The 17,144-nt window shown below is 35.9% G+C and overlaps 1 protein-coding gene across 2 annotated transcripts in view; it reads right to left on the reverse strand.

Annotated features, from left to right (window-relative positions):
- DNAH6 (dynein axonemal heavy chain 6) overlaps nt 1-17,144 on the reverse strand; it is a 213,209-nt gene that overhangs the window by 162,876 nt on the left and 33,189 nt on the right. For both annotated transcript variants that reach the window (XM_088026190.1, XM_028122448.2), the window contains exons 5-11: nt 12,255-12,389; nt 12,048-12,168; nt 10,508-10,625; nt 9,055-9,223; nt 6,748-6,864; nt 5,031-5,231; nt 2,783-2,903 (exon numbers count right to left, since the gene is read on the reverse strand). In XM_088026190.1, coding sequence (XP_087882316.1) covers nt 2,783-2,903; nt 5,031-5,231; nt 6,748-6,864; nt 9,055-9,223; nt 10,508-10,625; nt 12,048-12,168; nt 12,255-12,389 — 982 coding nt within the window. The remainder of the gene's footprint in view (nt 1-2,782; nt 2,904-5,030; nt 5,232-6,747; nt 6,865-9,054; nt 9,224-10,507; nt 10,626-12,047; nt 12,169-12,254; nt 12,390-17,144) is intronic.

Raw genomic sequence — 17,144 nt, forward strand, 5'->3', positions numbered from 1 at the left:
GTGGCTCAGTTGGTTGATCAGGTCATGCTCTCAGGGTCATGAGATTGAGCCCCACATTAGGCTCTGTGCTCAGCATGGAGTCTGCTGGAGATTCTCTCTCTCTGTCTCTCCCTCTCCCTCTGCCCCTCCCTCCCTAAAATAAATAAGCAAATCTTTAAAAAAAAAATTAGTTAACTTTATTTCTAAGTACTTCCTCCACAGATTGATTTCCTTCCTGCTCTCTGTTCTCTTTCTATAGCCCTCCTCCACCATCCCAAAAAAGAAAGGGTGTTGATTCTTGTCTTTATTCATGTCATCTCCTCTCCTGATTATAAGGGTAAGTTTGACATAGTATAAAGAACAGTGTTAGAAAACCTAAGCTCAAGTCTTTAACCCATCTTTAGCTTTGGTTAAGTTAGTCTTTCTGAGTTAGCTTCAGCTTCCTCATAATACACAAAAGAGTCAACAGTTATCTATCCTGCTCACTTCAGAAGGTTTAGATGTGTATATTTTTGAGAACTGACAAAATGAGGATATCAAGTAATCTGAGAGGTCCTCCAGTAAAAAAAAAAAAACTGTATAATGTGGCTTGGTCTAGTATTTTCCAAACTTATTTGAACACACAGTATTTTTTCATGGTATCATGTAATTATTCTTCAGAATAGTGTTCCAAGCATTGGAAATAGAGTAGATCTAGAAATGATTCAGGTAGAAAGGGAGTGATAACTCCTCCTAAAATCCTAAGATTTTTTAAAAGTGAAGAAACCCTATGAGTGCTATTAGACTCCATTTTGAGAGCCAAGACAAGAATAACGGGTACACCAAAAGGAGAAGAGAAGAAGGAAGTAGAGAGGTTAAAGAAATAATAGCTGTGAACTTCCCAAACCTGGGGAAAGAACTAGTCATACAAGTCCATGAAGCTAATAGATCATTTTACTATCTCAATGCAAAAAGACTCTCTCCAAGACACATTATCATGAAGCTGTCAAAAGCCAATGATAAAGAAAGAATCTTAAAGGCAACCCGGGAAAAAAAAGAAAGCAACCTACAAAGGAACCTCTATTACACTATGAGCAGATTTCTCAGCAGAAATTCTACAGGTTGGGAGAGAACAAAATGATGGATTCAAAGTATTGAAAGATTAAAAATTGCCAGCCAGGAATACTCTATCTAGCAAAGTTATCCTTCAGATATAAAGGAGAAATAAAGACTCCCAGACAAACAAAAGTTAAGGGGGTTCATTACCACTAGACCTCCCTTACAATAAATGTTGAAAGGAGCTTGTCTATCTGAAATGAAAAGATAAAAATACACAAAACTTTGAGTAAGGTGATAAACAGAATCACAAAATTGTAACTCTATTTTAGAATAGGATGTTAAACAATTATAGCATAAAGGTTAAAGGAAAAAAGCATTAAAAATAGCTATAGCTACATATTTTGGTAACAAACTCACAGCATATAAAAGGATAAAATGTGGCAACATAAATATAAAAGGGGAGCAGGAAAATAAAAGAACTTATGTAGGCAAATGAAGATAAGTTACTATCAGCAGAAAAAGGACTATTTTATCTATAAGACATTTTATACAAACCTCACAATAACCACAAAACAAAAATCTAGAGCAAAGACACACACACACAAGAGGGAGAAATTGACCAAATCATCATAGAAAGCCACCAACCTAAGAAGGTAAACAGAAACACAAAGAAAGAGAGAGAGAGATACAAAACAACCAGAAAATAAAAAATAAAGTGGCAGCAGTAAGTCTTCATACATCAATGATCATCCTAAATGTAAATGGATTGAACTCACCCATCAAAAGGCACAGAGTTGTTGGCTGGATTAAAACACAAGACCCAAACTATATGCTGCCTTCATAAGACTCATCTCAACTCCAAAAACAAACATCAACTCAAACTGAAGAGGTGGAAGATGATATGCCAAGCAAGTAGTAACCAAAAGAAAGTGGATGTACCCATTCTTATATCAAACAAAATAGACTTCAAGCCAAAAATCATAATGAGAGACAAAGACCATTATGTAATGATAAAGGGGTCAGTAGATCAAGAAGATATAACAACCATAAGTATATATGCTCCCAATATCTGAGCACTGAAATGTTTTAAGCAAATACTGACAGATCTTAAGAGAGAAACAGACAGGAATAATAGAGGACTTTAATACCCCACTATCAGCAATGAATAGATCAACTGGACAGAAAAGTAACAAGAAACAGAATTGAATCACACTTTAGAACAAATGAACTTAACAGACATATATAGAACATTCCTTCCAACAGCAGAATATACATTCTTCTCAAGTGCACATGCCACATTCTCCAGGATAAATCATATTCGAGGTCACAAAACTAATCTTAGGAAAGTTAAGAAGATCAAAATCACACCATGAGGTGTGGAGACTAATTCTACATAAAGGAACCCAGAAATGAATAAATTCTTGACTTTTATCATGCCGACTCTTTTGGGCCACAATTTCTGTCACTACACACCAACAAAGAGAAACCTACAATACTATAAACCTTGACATCCCTCTCAAAAATAATTAGTACGGAGAAATGGAAAACTTACCAGGTTTTTTTTTTTTTTTTAAGGTTTTATTTATTTATTTGAGAGAGAGAGAATGAGAGATAGAGAGCATGAGAGGGAAGAGGGTCAGAGGGAGAAGCAGACTCCCCGCTGAGCAGGGAGCCTGATGTGGGACTCGATCCCAGGACTCCAGAATCATGACCTGAGCCGAAGGCAGTCGCTCAACCAACTGAGCCACCCAGGCGCCCAACTTACCAGGTTCTTGAAGTTTAAGAGCTTGTAAGTCAAGACTTTCATTTTCCTTGAAGAATATCTGAAACTTTTCAAATGTAGCTGCATATAATTGGGCAGATTCAAATGCTGCCTGTATGGTTTCCTAAATGTTATAAATAAACAGACAAGTAAAATTATATTTTTTCTGAGCAGAATTCAATTCAATATAATTAAACAAACAAACACAAATGCCTTCTCTGTGTCCAACACTATGCTTTGACCAAGGGATACACAAGTGAGGGAAGATACCATCCTTGATGTCAAAGAGCAGTAAATGGATTCTCTTACAAAATTAAAAAAAAAAATCTTCAAATCTGACTTTTGGAGAACTGTTCTCCAAAATTATTAGTAATAATTTTTTAATCTTAATAATTTTTAAAATCTTAAACAATTCCTCAATCCTTGTCTTTCATGACCTTTACATTTTTGAAGAGTATCTCATTTGTGTGTGTGTGTATGTATATGTTTTATAACTTCCAACACTTAGATTCAGTTAAACATTTTTGGTACTAATACTACAGAAATGATGTATGTTCTCAGTGCACCATGATGGAAAGCACCATAATGTCAATTTGTCCCATTACCTGTGATGTTAACATGTTGGTTAATCTGGTATCTGTCAGGCTTCATCACTTACTACTTTCCCCCTCAAATCAATAAATAACTTATGTAGAAATACTTTGAGACAAAAATCCTGTTTCTCATTATACTTTTGCATTCTCATTTTAGTATGCATTGGAGATTCTTAACTGTTTCTATGATAGCCATCAGGGTGATTTTTCTTTACATTTTCCTTCTACATTTATTAGTTGACATTCTGCTGTAAGGAAAAGCTTTCCCTTTTCATTCAATTCATTCCTTCATTCACCATATGGACTAATTGCTTTCATTTTATTCAAGAGTTTATGATACTTTTATAATCAGTATTTATTTTTATGGTCAATTTGTCCAATTTGTCCCAAGGAAACGCTTCTATGGCCTTGATACTTGAAAGACTATCTTGAATAGATAAAAATTTTTGATTCACACTTTCTTCCCTAGAGTTTCATTAAGAAATGCTATTTCATTATTGTCTTGCCTTACACATTGTTTTTGAGAAGTCTGATGCTGGTCTAATTCTCTTACTTCGTAAGTTATTTGATCTTTGTGCTCTGAGACCTGGGGAATTTTTCTTTAGCTTTAAAAGCTAATAGTTTTAAGAGGCTGTAGGTCAGAACTGATTGTTCTGGGTCAATTTTCCAAGGGACTCTGGAGGCTCTTTCAATATATAGTTTCTTTTCTTGGACTAGTTATAAATGTTTGTTCTACCCTATGTTTTGTTTTTTTCTCCTTCAGAGATGCCAATTAAATGTATGTTATTTCTTCTTTGACCATCTCCTATTCCAATTATTTTCTCTCTGACCCTTTTACTTGTCCATCTCTAGCTTATTTTCATTCTCTTGGTTGTTTTTCTGTCTTTCTTCTATTCTCATTTTTCCTATCATTCTCCTATAGTAATTATTAAATTTTCATTTGAGTTTATTCTCCCTTGGTCACCATGTAATTTCGTCTTCATTTCTGAGATGAACGTTAATTTCCCATTTCTATTTTTAATTTTGAATTTTGATTCAATGTGAATTTACACATATTCAAATGCTTGTTTGAGGATATTTACTCTAGTTGGTAGTGTAGCTTTTGTTTCAAGGTTTTTTGGGAGGGAAAGGAAGGAATATTCATGAGGTCTTTTAACCTTCGCTTTCTGTTTTCTCCCTATAGTAGTTTTGCATGAATTTAAAATATCTTCATTTCCTCAGCTTATGGATCTGAAGTGACTTATGAGATTTATAATACAAGGGTAGTCTGTTCCATCAGTGTAGCAATGAGCAGATTATTTAATTTTTTGGCCTTGGGGAAAAAGTTGTGTGTACTTTGATTTTTTGGTTCTCTTTAGTCTTGTAGGACCTTAAGTTTTCACCAATTGCTTCATTTCCCCTACACCACCCCAAGTTTAAATAATGGCTCTTCTTTCTTCTTAATCTTATCTTCTCCCCTGAGAGTGAGGGAATGATGCCATCTCAGATAACTTGCGCTTCTAAATCCTTTTCTGTAATCAGTGTTCTGATCTACTAGGACTTTAAAAAAGAAATCACTTTACCATTTAGAAATTAAGTAGCATTCAGTTTAAAGATAAGAAAGGATGAAACTTTATTACTCAATTGAGAATATTATAAAATAGTAAAAGTAAATGTACCTTTATTTGAAGGATAATTGTGTGAAAATTCTTATCATCATCAAATACTGCTGAGAGGCTTGGCCCAGATCCACAGGTTTTTTCTTCAAGTTTGTTGTTAATGTAAGGTCTGGTAAAAGCATCGAAATATGTATCAGGTACAAGGTTAGGAACTGATAGCACAGTGTTTTGAAAATGATTAATTGTGCCAGAAATACCATCCTGTTAGACAGAAAAACATAAACATAAATGTAAACATATATGATTATATTTATGAATAAGTTTGAATTTTTTGAAATGTTAAAATAAATAACTCATTCAACCATAACAAATACTGTGTTGATTCTGAGTTCATACAAATCATGTGAAGAACATGAGTTTTCTGGCCAAGAAGGGACATTCAAGAGCCCACTGCCTCTGCATGGAAGCTTCTGAGTAAGTCCCCAACCAGAGGGAACTTAGCAGTCCACTTGTCCTTATAAATACCCCAAGATAACCTATCTGATAAATTACAGAATCATAGACTACTGGATTTGGAAGGAAACTTAAAACTCATCTGCCTTCTCATCTTACAGATGCATAAATTGAACCTTAGAGTGGTAAGTGGTTTCCCCAAGGTCAAATAACCCATTAACTGTAAAGCCAAGACTAGAATCTAGAGATCCTGATTACTAGTGCTTTTGTGCTACAGTATACCAGGAAATATAGACTTTGATTGGTTTACTAATCTATACATGTACACAAATGAAGAGGACAGAATTCTAAGATGGCCCCCAAGATTCCCTCCCTCTGGTGTACATGCCTTGTATAATCCCTTCCTCTTGAATATGGAGGGAGGGAGGGCCTGTGAATATGATGGGATGCCACTCTCATGATTAGGTTACATTATATAGAAAGTTAAAGGAATTTTGCAGATATAATTAAGGTCCCAAATCACTTGACTCTGAGTCAATAGAAAAGGTATACCCTTGGTATGCCTGACTGAATCAAGTGAAAACCCTTAAAAGAGGGATTGGGCCCCTCCCAAAGGAGATTTTCTAACTGGTCTTCAAGAAGCAAATATCCATATTGTAAACTGATTATAGAGTTGGCCACATGGCAAGGAGCTACCAGTGGTTTCTAGGATCTAAGGGTGGTCCCCAGCTGACATCCCTCAAGAAAACAGGAACTTCAGTCCTATACTTATACCCATACAACAACTTGAGGGAACTTAGAAGTGGATCCTTTTCTGGTCAAGCCTCTAAGGAGACCTCATCACAGCCAATACCTGAATGACTGCCTGGAGAAGCTTTGAAACAGAGGATAAGCTAAGCAGTGCCCAGACTTCTGACCCACAGAAACTGTGAGATAGCACATGGTTGTTGTTTTAAGCTGCCACATTCATGGTAATTTGTTACACAGCAATAGATAATTAAAATATTTTCACAGATGCAGCATACCTAAAAAGATTTCAAAAATTGTACTTACTATAGTCAATTCTAAATTTTGTATAGCATATGTTCTCTAGATGGTGTACCCTACAAGCTCCCATTCTGTCTCAAGTTAAAGAAAAGGTGCTAAACTTTTAGATAGTTTTTATGTAGATGTAATGCTATGCACAGAACAGTACTTTCTCTTTTCTTTCTGATCATTTTGAAGGAGGGACAACAGCAAACCTGCCAATCACTTGACAGTAAAACAGTTGCTTCATTTCCCAAAAAGGTACTTATAGATGGATGCTATATGAAGGAACACACACCAGAAAGTCTTCCAAAGAGGGTTCAAATAGTAATGACTGGACTGTCAAAATCAGTTCTGTGAGAAACATGGGGATGAGAGACTCATCTTCTTCCTGCTTTTCCACCACAGAGGTCCCCTGAAATGAGCACATTTGCAGTGTGATAAAGATGTAAGAACCAAGGTATAAGATAAAAGATGCCTGTATTACAAGAAGCATGTAAACTGAAGCATATACAATTAGTTGATTTCATAATGTTGGCTTGTCTTTCAACAAATATTACCATAGAAATTAAAAAATAAAGGCAAACATTAAAAGACTACACAATAGTGTAAAACTTCTCTCCTTATGAAAACACTATCAACAAAATGGAAAGGCAAACAACAAGCTGGAAAAACATATCAGTAGTGTATATAGAATACAGGAGATTGATAATATTTAAATGGAAATATATTTGATATACTCAATAGAAATGTATACTAATATAACAATTGATATATAAATAGATATATATTAAAATATAAATGTACTTAAATAGAAAAATGGGCAAAGTTCATAATCTGACATTTCCTAAAAGGAATATACAAGTGATTGATCTCCTCCTTGTTCTTATACTCAAGATAGTTTACTCAGTAACAACATTTATTATTTACTGTGCACCAGGCAGTGCTAAGTATTCATGTACCCATATCAACTATATGAAGCAGGTATCATTATTACCCCCATGAGAAAAATAGGATCTGGAGAAGGTAAGACATTTCTTTCAGGACACACTGGTTATTAAATGCCAGGCCAGCACTCAAATCCAGGTGTTTCTGACCACCAACCTATGCTCTTATCCCTGCACTGGGGTGACAATTAAAGGAATATAACAATTAAAAGCAGTGATGTACTACTTTACAACCATCAGACTGACTACAATGAAAATGAATGATAATATCTAGTGTACATGTGGTTCATTCTCAAACATTGCTAGGAAGGTTATAAATTGACACAAAACTTTTTGGGAAGTTAATGCATCAGTATAAAAAGCACATTTCTGACCCAAAAATTCCATATCTAGGAATTTCTTCTAAGGGGAAAAAATCATAGATGTGTGAAAAATGTATGGACAAAGATGTTCTTTGCTTATTTGGAGTGATAAGAAACAAAGATGTCTTTGCTTATTTGGAGTATGAGAAAGTGATCAACGATAGAAAATTATTTGGCAGATGTACAGCTATTATATTTCTATGTGAGAATATTATATGGAAAAATACATATTGCCTTTGGAGATTTTTCACAATACTTTGTTAAGTGGAAAAAGAATGTGTTAAAGCAGTAAGTATGGTACCTTCTTTCACTTGGAAATAGTTATCTTTGGATAGCAGAGTATCCTTTTCTTTGTATATTTCTGTGTTCTTCCAATTTTCTTCACTTAGCATATATTACTTTTATAATTAGAAAAATAAATGTTACTTTCAAAATGTAATAGTACTCAGAAAAAGGAAGAATTGAGACTAAGGGAGGAGAGAAAGTAATCAAAAGGAGTATGTAACTAAAATTCAACTTTTGGAGAAAAGGGTTGAAACTTCATAGCTGGGTTTCCTGGGGAGGCAGTTCAAAGGTGCAGGTAGGAAGCTTGATGAAACCAGGTACGCATGTTTTGCTATGTTTTTAGGTATCTGGCATGAAGCTATTATCTAGAATGGAGCTAGGGGAAGCTTATTGAGAAACGTGGATATGAGATGATATGATTTCTCTCTTAGCTATGCTAGAATGCAAAGATTTGTAGTAATTCATCTCAAATGTCTCAAATTACTCTGTCTCTAAGATCAACATCCTCCCAAGAGGTTATCCACTCAAAGGACAAAGGTTTGCTTCCATGATTTGCTTCTTCTCACCCCTAAACCATTGTTTATCTTTCATTTATACCACCTTCCCTGCTTTTCTCTGCCAGTTCATGCCCATGATGACCCCCAAACCATAAGCTTCTTGGGGGCAGGAATCCTGTCTATGCTTTTCATCACTATAAACCCAACACCCAGCATAGGGATTGGTACATACTTAAGAAATATTTGTTCAGTGTACACATGAATAGCCTTTAGCAAATTCCTATGAGACAGACAGCAACATCTAGCACTAGCTTGCCTGTATTATTAGATATTTGGTGATATGGTGATTTTCATTCTGCCATTTCAAGTGCATATGGTAAGCTCTGACTGTCCTGTGAAATCTAAGCATTTCTACTACTTTTCAAGTACATAGAAAATAGTATAATTCATAGTACATAGTAAGCACTCAATAAAAGCTGACCTATGAATTTTCTTAATTTTTGTCTGAATATACCTTTTTCTCAGTGACTTCAGGCTTCTCTTCAGTAATCCATTTCTGAATGACATCTGCTGAAGGTGTTCGTTTTAGCTTGTCAGTAAGATAATTCAAAAGAGAGTTAACAGAATTTACTGTTAGGATGTGCATTGTGTTCTCAATTAGATAGTCATTTAGACGGATAAAGCTTGAAAAGAAAAAAAATACAGCTTCAGTTTTCTATATTCACTACTATGACAGTGACACTAAACCATTTTTGAAAGTGACACTAAACCAAATGTTCAAAATTTAAAATATCATAATTTCTCTTTGAATTTCCATTTATGTTATAATGACAGAGACTTACTGTCCGAAAGAGTTATTCTTGGACATTCTTCATTTTAAAACACAAATATATTCAAATATATAGCATCAATTTAGCTGGGTGTTCTAACTATCCAAAAGGATATTTAATGAGCAATATAGCTGGTATGGAAAATGCACGCAGCTCATCTAGCCAAAAGGGCCATAAGATTTTTTAAAGATGCTTTAAAGAAGAAATCAGAAAATATACAACATCTGTAACTCACATTCTAATGGTAAAGGTGTGAAATCTTTGCTCTTGCATAAATGTTGTTTGATAGCAACTGCTAACCCAGAGATGCAGATTTTACGTTTCCTTACTTGGGTATTTAGAATACATGTTTGTTCTACTCAACTGAAGGCCAAGGGGCCTCGGTGGCCTCAGGGATTGTTCCATTGACCTCTGTTGTGACACAGCCATTATTATCATATTATTTCATATATAAACCAGTACGCAGTTAAGATTTATTAAATATACAGCTGTCAAACTTGGACTAAGTTAGTGGGCACTGAGGAACAATAACAGTGTTCTATCGTGCCACACAAAACTTTTCAGATAATGTCTGGTGATTTCGTTTGCAAGTTATTTGTAATGATGAGGTTTTAGAACGGTGGGAAATCCGAACTCTAGAACAATGTCAAGACCCAGGTGAGGCTCTGGAAGGAAGGCTTTCCGCCCTGGTCTCCCATGTGCCAAATCCACCTTAGGGAGAGGGTGGAGTTTTGTGTGGCAATGCGGCTATCTGTCGTTCTTTAGTGACCACACCGAGGTAGTGGGCTCTCCAGGTGCACTGGAGGAGGCCCACAGCTCTCTCTGTACCTGACTTCTCCTCACCACAGCCTGCTCCGTGCTTGCTCCAAGCTGGGCTAGAGGGAAACAAAGCTTTAGAGACTGAAGGGGAGCACTTGGCCTTGGGCATGCCTTCCACTCTCCACCAGTCTGACTCCCAGTGGCTGCTCTGTTGGGTGGCAGTTGGATGGGTGAGCTTCTGGGCCTGCATTCAGGTTACCATATTCTCCAAATCTCTCATCATTATTAGTGAATCCTTTGATGAAGGCTTTAATTTTTAATGAAACTTGAGAAGGCTGGATGCTCTAATTTTTCTTGAAAAAGAGAATAATCATTTACCACGTTAGCCTCAGGCAGTGATGCCTTTTGCTGGCCTGCTCTGTGTATGTCATTTTGTCAGAGTCTGTGTAAGCAGGCAACTCAATGAGACTTCCAACGTCTTGCATTTCATAATAATCTAAGAACAACAGAAGATACAATGTCAAGAATTCTTGGGTAAAAATTCCATTTCTTTCAATATGGATTAAAAGATGAGTAAAATTCCTTTTTATGGCTGAACAATATTCCATTGTATATACATATACCACATCTTCTTTATTCATTCATCTATAGATGGACACTTGGGCTGCTTCCATAATTTGGCTATTGTAAATAATGCTGCTATAAACATAGGGGTGCATGTATCCCTTTGAATTAGTGTTTTCGCATTCTTTGGGTAAATACCCAGTAGTTCAATTACTGGATCATAGGATATTTCTAGTTCTAATTTTTTGAGGAACCTCCATACTGTTTGCCACAGCGGCTGCACCAGTTTGCATTCCCACCAACAGTGCGCAAGGGTTCCTTTTTCTCCACATCCTTGCCTACACTTGCATCTTGAGTTTTTTAGTTTAACCATTCTGGCAGGTATGAAGTAATAATCTCATTGTGGTTTTGATTTGCATTTCCCTGATGATGCTAAGTGAAATAAATCAGAGAAATACAAATATCATTTCACTCATATGAGGAATCTAAGAAACAAAACAAATGAACAAAGAGGGGAAAAGGCCAAAAAACCTTCTTAACTATAGAAAACAAACAGATGGTTACCAGGAGAGATGAGCGGAGGAATGGGGAAAATAGGTGAAGGGGATTAAGAATACACTTATCATAATAAGCACTGAGTAATGCACAGAATTGTTGAATCACTATATAGTACACCTGAAACTAATGTAACACTGTATGTTAACTACATTGGCATTAAAATGGAAAAAAAAGATAAGTAAAATTAAAAACCAACAAAATGCAACCAAGCATTTTGTCAAGCAATTTATCATTAACCAAATGAGATATTTCAAACTCTAGAAAACAGCCCAGTTATCCAAAAGAATTCCACATCAAAGGATTTCAACTCAACAAAAGACTGCAGACAGTTCATTAACATTCCCCTTACTCAGATTTGATCTCTATACCATGTTACCTCTTTCCTAGGAACACCTCTACCCTCCTTTTCCACCTGAATTTTAGTTATCCTTTTACAGTTCTTGTCACCTGGGGCCGACCTGAGATCCACCCAGTTGCTTAATTTTAACAAACCTATTGTCCGTACTGGTAGGTTGGACATACCTTTAAGAAAAGAGGCCCTGATTCCTCTATAAAATGCTTATGAAATAAAGGTTCTGTAACCAGTTTAAAATATTATATATAAGCAGTGGTGATACAAGGAAGATGCAGTATTTACTGTGTTTTCCCCCCTCTACAATATATACTGAATTTAAAACGTATCAAGTAGACACTTGGAAGAACTGAAAAAATATTTAAACTTAAGAAAAGTAGAAAAAGAGTTAATTTTTTAGAAAGCCATGACTTCTGATCTATCAAAGCATTTTCCCCTTCATACCCTCAACAGGTTTATGTAGACAGTCATCAGGAATAAATCCTGCAGCACGAAGAGCAATTCGACAAGCCTTCCTGACCACATTTTTTGCCTCATTTCGAAATTCTTCTAGGCGCTCTGTCACCTAGACATTGATGAATATGTATAATTAGTAATAGCAAAGCAGCAAGAATGAAAAAAAATCTTGAAACCATAGACAAAATTCCTTACCTCTTCTAACCGTATGACTTGTGCAACTTTAAATTCTTGCAGGGTGTAGGTATGACATTTTTCAATATGACAAAGTCCCATAAAACTCAAGTGATAGCATAGTTCATTTATTTTAAGAAGAGCTGGTCGCAAATACTGCATGAAAATAAAAATTTGTCATTAAAGAAAGCCCTGTCTTTTGAAAGAATAAAAATATTTGGAAAGCAAGAATGGTTATTAAGGAAAATAAATAGCTCTATGTGTTAACTGTAGCTATAACTCCAAAGTGCATACATTAAACAGGAACACATCTGAAACTTTTTCTAAAAGCATTCTTTGTTTTTCTTTTGTTTGTTTTTATTTAAATTCAAGTAGCCAACATACAGTACATCATTAGTTTCAGATGTAGAGTTCAATAATTCCTCACCTGCATACAATACCCAGTGCTCATCACATCATGTGCCCTTTTTAATGCCCATCACCTGGTTACCCCATACCCCCCTCCCCTTCAGCAACACTTAGTTTGTTTCCTATAGTTAAGAGTCTCTCATGGTTTGTCTCCCTCTCTGATTACTTCCCATTCAGTTTTCCCTCCCTTCCCTTATGATCCTCTGTTTCTTACATTTCACATGAGTGAAACCATATGATAATTGTCTTTCTCTGATGGACTTATTTCGCTCAGCATAATACCCTCCAGTTCTGTCCACGTTGATGTAAATAGTAAGTATTCATCCTTTCTCATGGCTAAGTAATATTCCTTTTTTTTTTTAAGATTTTTTATTTATTTATTCGACAGAGAGATAGAAGCACTAGTAGGCAGAGAGGCAGGCAGAGGGAGAAGCAGGCTCCCCGCTGAGCAGGGAGCCCGATGTGGGACTCGATCCCAGGATGCTGGGATCATGACCTGAGCCGAAGGCAGCCACTTAACTGACTGAGCCACCCAGGCACCCGGCTAAGTAATATGCCATTGTGTGTGTGTGTGTGTGTGTGTGTATACACTTCTTTATCCATAAAAGTATATATATATCTTCTTTATCCATAAAAGCATTCTTTGAATTATCAGATTTAAATTGTTTGAATTCCTTTCTTTTCATTTTGAGTATGTGTCTTTTAGCTATGAAATTGCAGGCAAGTAATAGAGGACTGGGCAATGTCTTAAATTTCACTATGTTTGATGAATGGCTACTAAGAGACTCATCGTGTTATCTTAAGGACTTTACAATGTCCAGTCACCCTGGTAATGAGGGGCCCATCTACTGACCTAAGAGGCTATGACATAGCACAAAACCACTTTGAATTTAAAAAATTTTAAAGTTAATTTTTTAACTTTAAATTTTCAGGGGTGATAAGTTGCTGAAAAAGAAAATTCAGTCCCCATTAAGAACCTATTTATGGGGTACCTGACTGGCTCAGCCGGTTAAGCACCTGACTCTTGATTTCGGCTCAGGTCATGATCTCAGGGTCCTGGGATTGGGCCCTGAGTCAGGCTCCACACTCATTGGGGTGTCTGCTTGAAATTCTCTCCCTTTGCCCCCCCACTCCCTCTCTCAAATAAATAAATAAATCTTTTAAAAAAAGAACCTATTTATTTGTGGGCTGGAATAATGAGTGGAAGTGTTTGTAAAATTATGTTACATAATATTAACTTAATCTTTCTCTATGCCACAATCATGGGTCAGAGTTCTAAGCTGTTGGCTTCTAAGACACATGTTCTAACAATGTTCCACGATCATTCACCCTCACTTGTAATCTAATCAAATGAGTAGCAGTCATATTAAAAAAGTCAACGATTTATTTGTATGTGATTCTGATTTATATGTTATATACACCAAGCTATTGGACTCTTTTCTACGTGATTCCAAAACAGGACAAACAACAGTTATTCAGACCAACATGAAACAGTGCTTTATTTATTCGAAGTACAGATAAAGGGAAGTTATAATTAGTAGAGTTCTAAATGAAGAGTTTCGTGAAAAAACAACTAGGAAGTCAGATAGCCCTTAAGGGTTATCTCTTGGAAGAATTTGCATGATAAAAGAAGAAGCAAAAGTTTAGAAACTAAGTCTATGAATTGAAATAAGTAAGATACTACATAAATTAACATGAGTATAGGAGTAGGGAGAAGAATGTGATCAATACGGGACAGGGAAAGCAAGGAAGTCCAGGGTACTCTGGAGACAGTCCTTGAACCAAAAATGTAAGTTCTATTCAGTACAGGGACAAAGTGCAAGGATCAAGGTGGAGAGCAAAACTGATATTGATAGTCTGCCAAAATGTGAGAGGAGTTTGACAGTGGAAATTTTTTTGAAGAAAAAATATGTAATCTTAAGAAATTACTTTGGTTCAACTTAAATATCATCTGGCTGTCCGCATACAGGACTGTTGTGAGAGCAGCTATGAGTACAAGAGAGCCTGCGGGTGTTTTAGTAAATTTCAGACAGAATCTCGGGTTCATTCTCAGGCTGCTAAATCAATAGTATTTGTCGAAGGTGGTAAGGATTACGTATTATTTTAAGTTGTTAGCAGGACTGTAACAGGAGGAAGAACTTGTCACTTTGAGGGTGGGTTTCAATATGTAGACTGAGAAGCTATCATTTTTGTCTGCCCTGGACAGACCTACCTCAGACCTACCTCCAATTCTTCTGGGGTTAGAATCCCTCTTTCTTTTGGGAACCCCATTACCATGTGGTTTTGGTAAGGCTGACCCCTCCCTTTCCCCATCACAGGAATGAGGAATAGGCACAAACCCAGGCCTGGCTTATCGGAGTACACCTGGCTGTGCAAGGATTGGCTTAGGACTGAACACGGGACCAAGCTGAGCCAATCAGTGTTCTCTCCAGCATCTCCAGCAAGAGGTGCTCTTCTCACTCCAAGAGCCAGCTGTAACTAGCACGGCAGGTGGTGCTCATGGAAGAGCCCAAGTGAGAATGAAACGGGGAAATACAGAGCTGGAAGATGAAGAGAAAGAGGAAAAAATAAAGATGAAAAGATATTATTTGAGCTTCTGAATTCAGCCATTCATAAAGGTATGTTCATCCCTTGAACTTCCTTATTATATGAGCTTTTGTTTGTTGTTGTTGTTGCTGAAGCTCATCGAAATTGAGTTTCTGCCAGTTGCATTGAAATGAGTGTTAATACTTTCAGAGGTAGAAAATCATTGTTATTAATCTGGGGGTTGATCACTGGATCAGAAAGCCCTAGGGAAACTTAGAGACTAGAGCCTTTGGAAGATAAGTGCGGAAGAGCTGTAAGAAAAATCAGGGCCATACTGAGGCACAGCGTCTTTGGTTGGAATGCAGGAATCCTTTGGATTTACTAATCTTGCCTTCACCACACCACCACAACTTTAATTTACCCTAACCCCCGTCAACAGAACATTTGGGTGATCTGAGCAATTTGACACTTAGAGAGCCCACTGGAGCTATATTGGTCATGGCCCAGCCAGAGGATCTGGGCTCGAGTTCTCACGTACATTTCTGACCCAGAATAGAAAGGGCTACAGTAAAAAGGTACAGCCCTTCATAAGCGGAGGAATGGTTATATAGATCTATGAAATTAAGAGTAGTCTGTTTGCAAAGCAGTGGCTGACTAAAAATAAAAAATGGAAAGATTTTACTTACAAAGTAACATTCAAATTAAAATAAATGACTGAGAATGTGAAAACTAAAAAAAAAAAAATTGCCTGAAAGTATCACATCAACAAAATTACACATTATTAGAAACCAGCAGGTTAAACCCTTGTGCAGCACTAAATAATATTGAAAAATTAATATTAAACACACACTTAAGTTTAAAGAAAAGTGAAACTTGGAAATGTAGGAGACTAGAAGACACTTGAATTCTACAAAACAGTAGAGAAAATGGCTCTTCATAAACTCTTTCAGATCTTCATAAACTCTTTCAGACGACAGAAGGAATATTTTCCAACTCATTCTATAAAACCAAACACATCACAAGAAAAAAAAAACTATAGACCAGTCTTCCTTATGAATATCCATGCAAATATCACTGACATAATACTAGCAAACCAAATCAAACAATAAAGGGATTATATACCATGACCAAATATGATTTATCCCAGGGATAAAAAGTTGGTTTAATATCAAAAGATCAATTATTATAACAAATCATATTGTTATAATAAAGGGCAGAAACTGCATGATAATCTCAATAGATGCAGGATAAGCATTTGATAGAATCATCATGGCATGATAGAAACAGTCAACAAACTAGGAATAGGAAAGAAACTTCCTTATAGCATCATGCTTAATGGTGAAAGACTGAAAGCTTTCCTTCTAAGATCAGGAACAAGAAAAGGATTTCTGCTTTTTGCCACTTCTGTTCAGAAGGTTCTAGCCAGGGAACATAGGCAAGAAAATTAAAGTCATCCAGATTGGAAAGGAGTTGTAAAACGATATCTATTTGCAGATGACTTATTCTTGTGCATAGAGTATACAAGAAATACACACACACACACATACCATACTAATAGAATCAGTAATAAATTCTGCAAGGTTTCAGAAAACAGGCTCCATATATAAAAATTAATTGTATTACTATATAGAACACACACATATTTATAAATATACTATTTATATATTCTATATATATATATGAGGAAAAATCCAAAATGAAATTAAGGAAACAATTCTACTTACATTAGTATCAAAAATAATAAAATATTTAGGAATAAATTTAACAAATGAAGTGTAAAATATACTCTGAAAACTACAAAACATTGTTGAAAGAATTGACAAAGACCTGAATAAATGGGAAGGCATTGTATGTTCACAGACCAGAAGTTAATATTGTTAAGATGGCAATAATCTCTAAATTGATCTGTAGATGTAAAGCAATCCCTATCAAAATCACAACTTGCTTCTTTGCAGAAAATGACAAGATTATCTTAAA

Source organism: Eumetopias jubatus, unplaced genomic scaffold, assembly GCF_037043125.1.
Source record: "Eumetopias jubatus isolate StellerSeaLion01/CBP00866 unplaced genomic scaffold, mEumJub1_p1.0 scaffold_9, whole genome shotgun sequence".
Taxonomy (NCBI): Eukaryota; Metazoa; Chordata; class Mammalia; order Carnivora; family Otariidae; genus Eumetopias; species Eumetopias jubatus.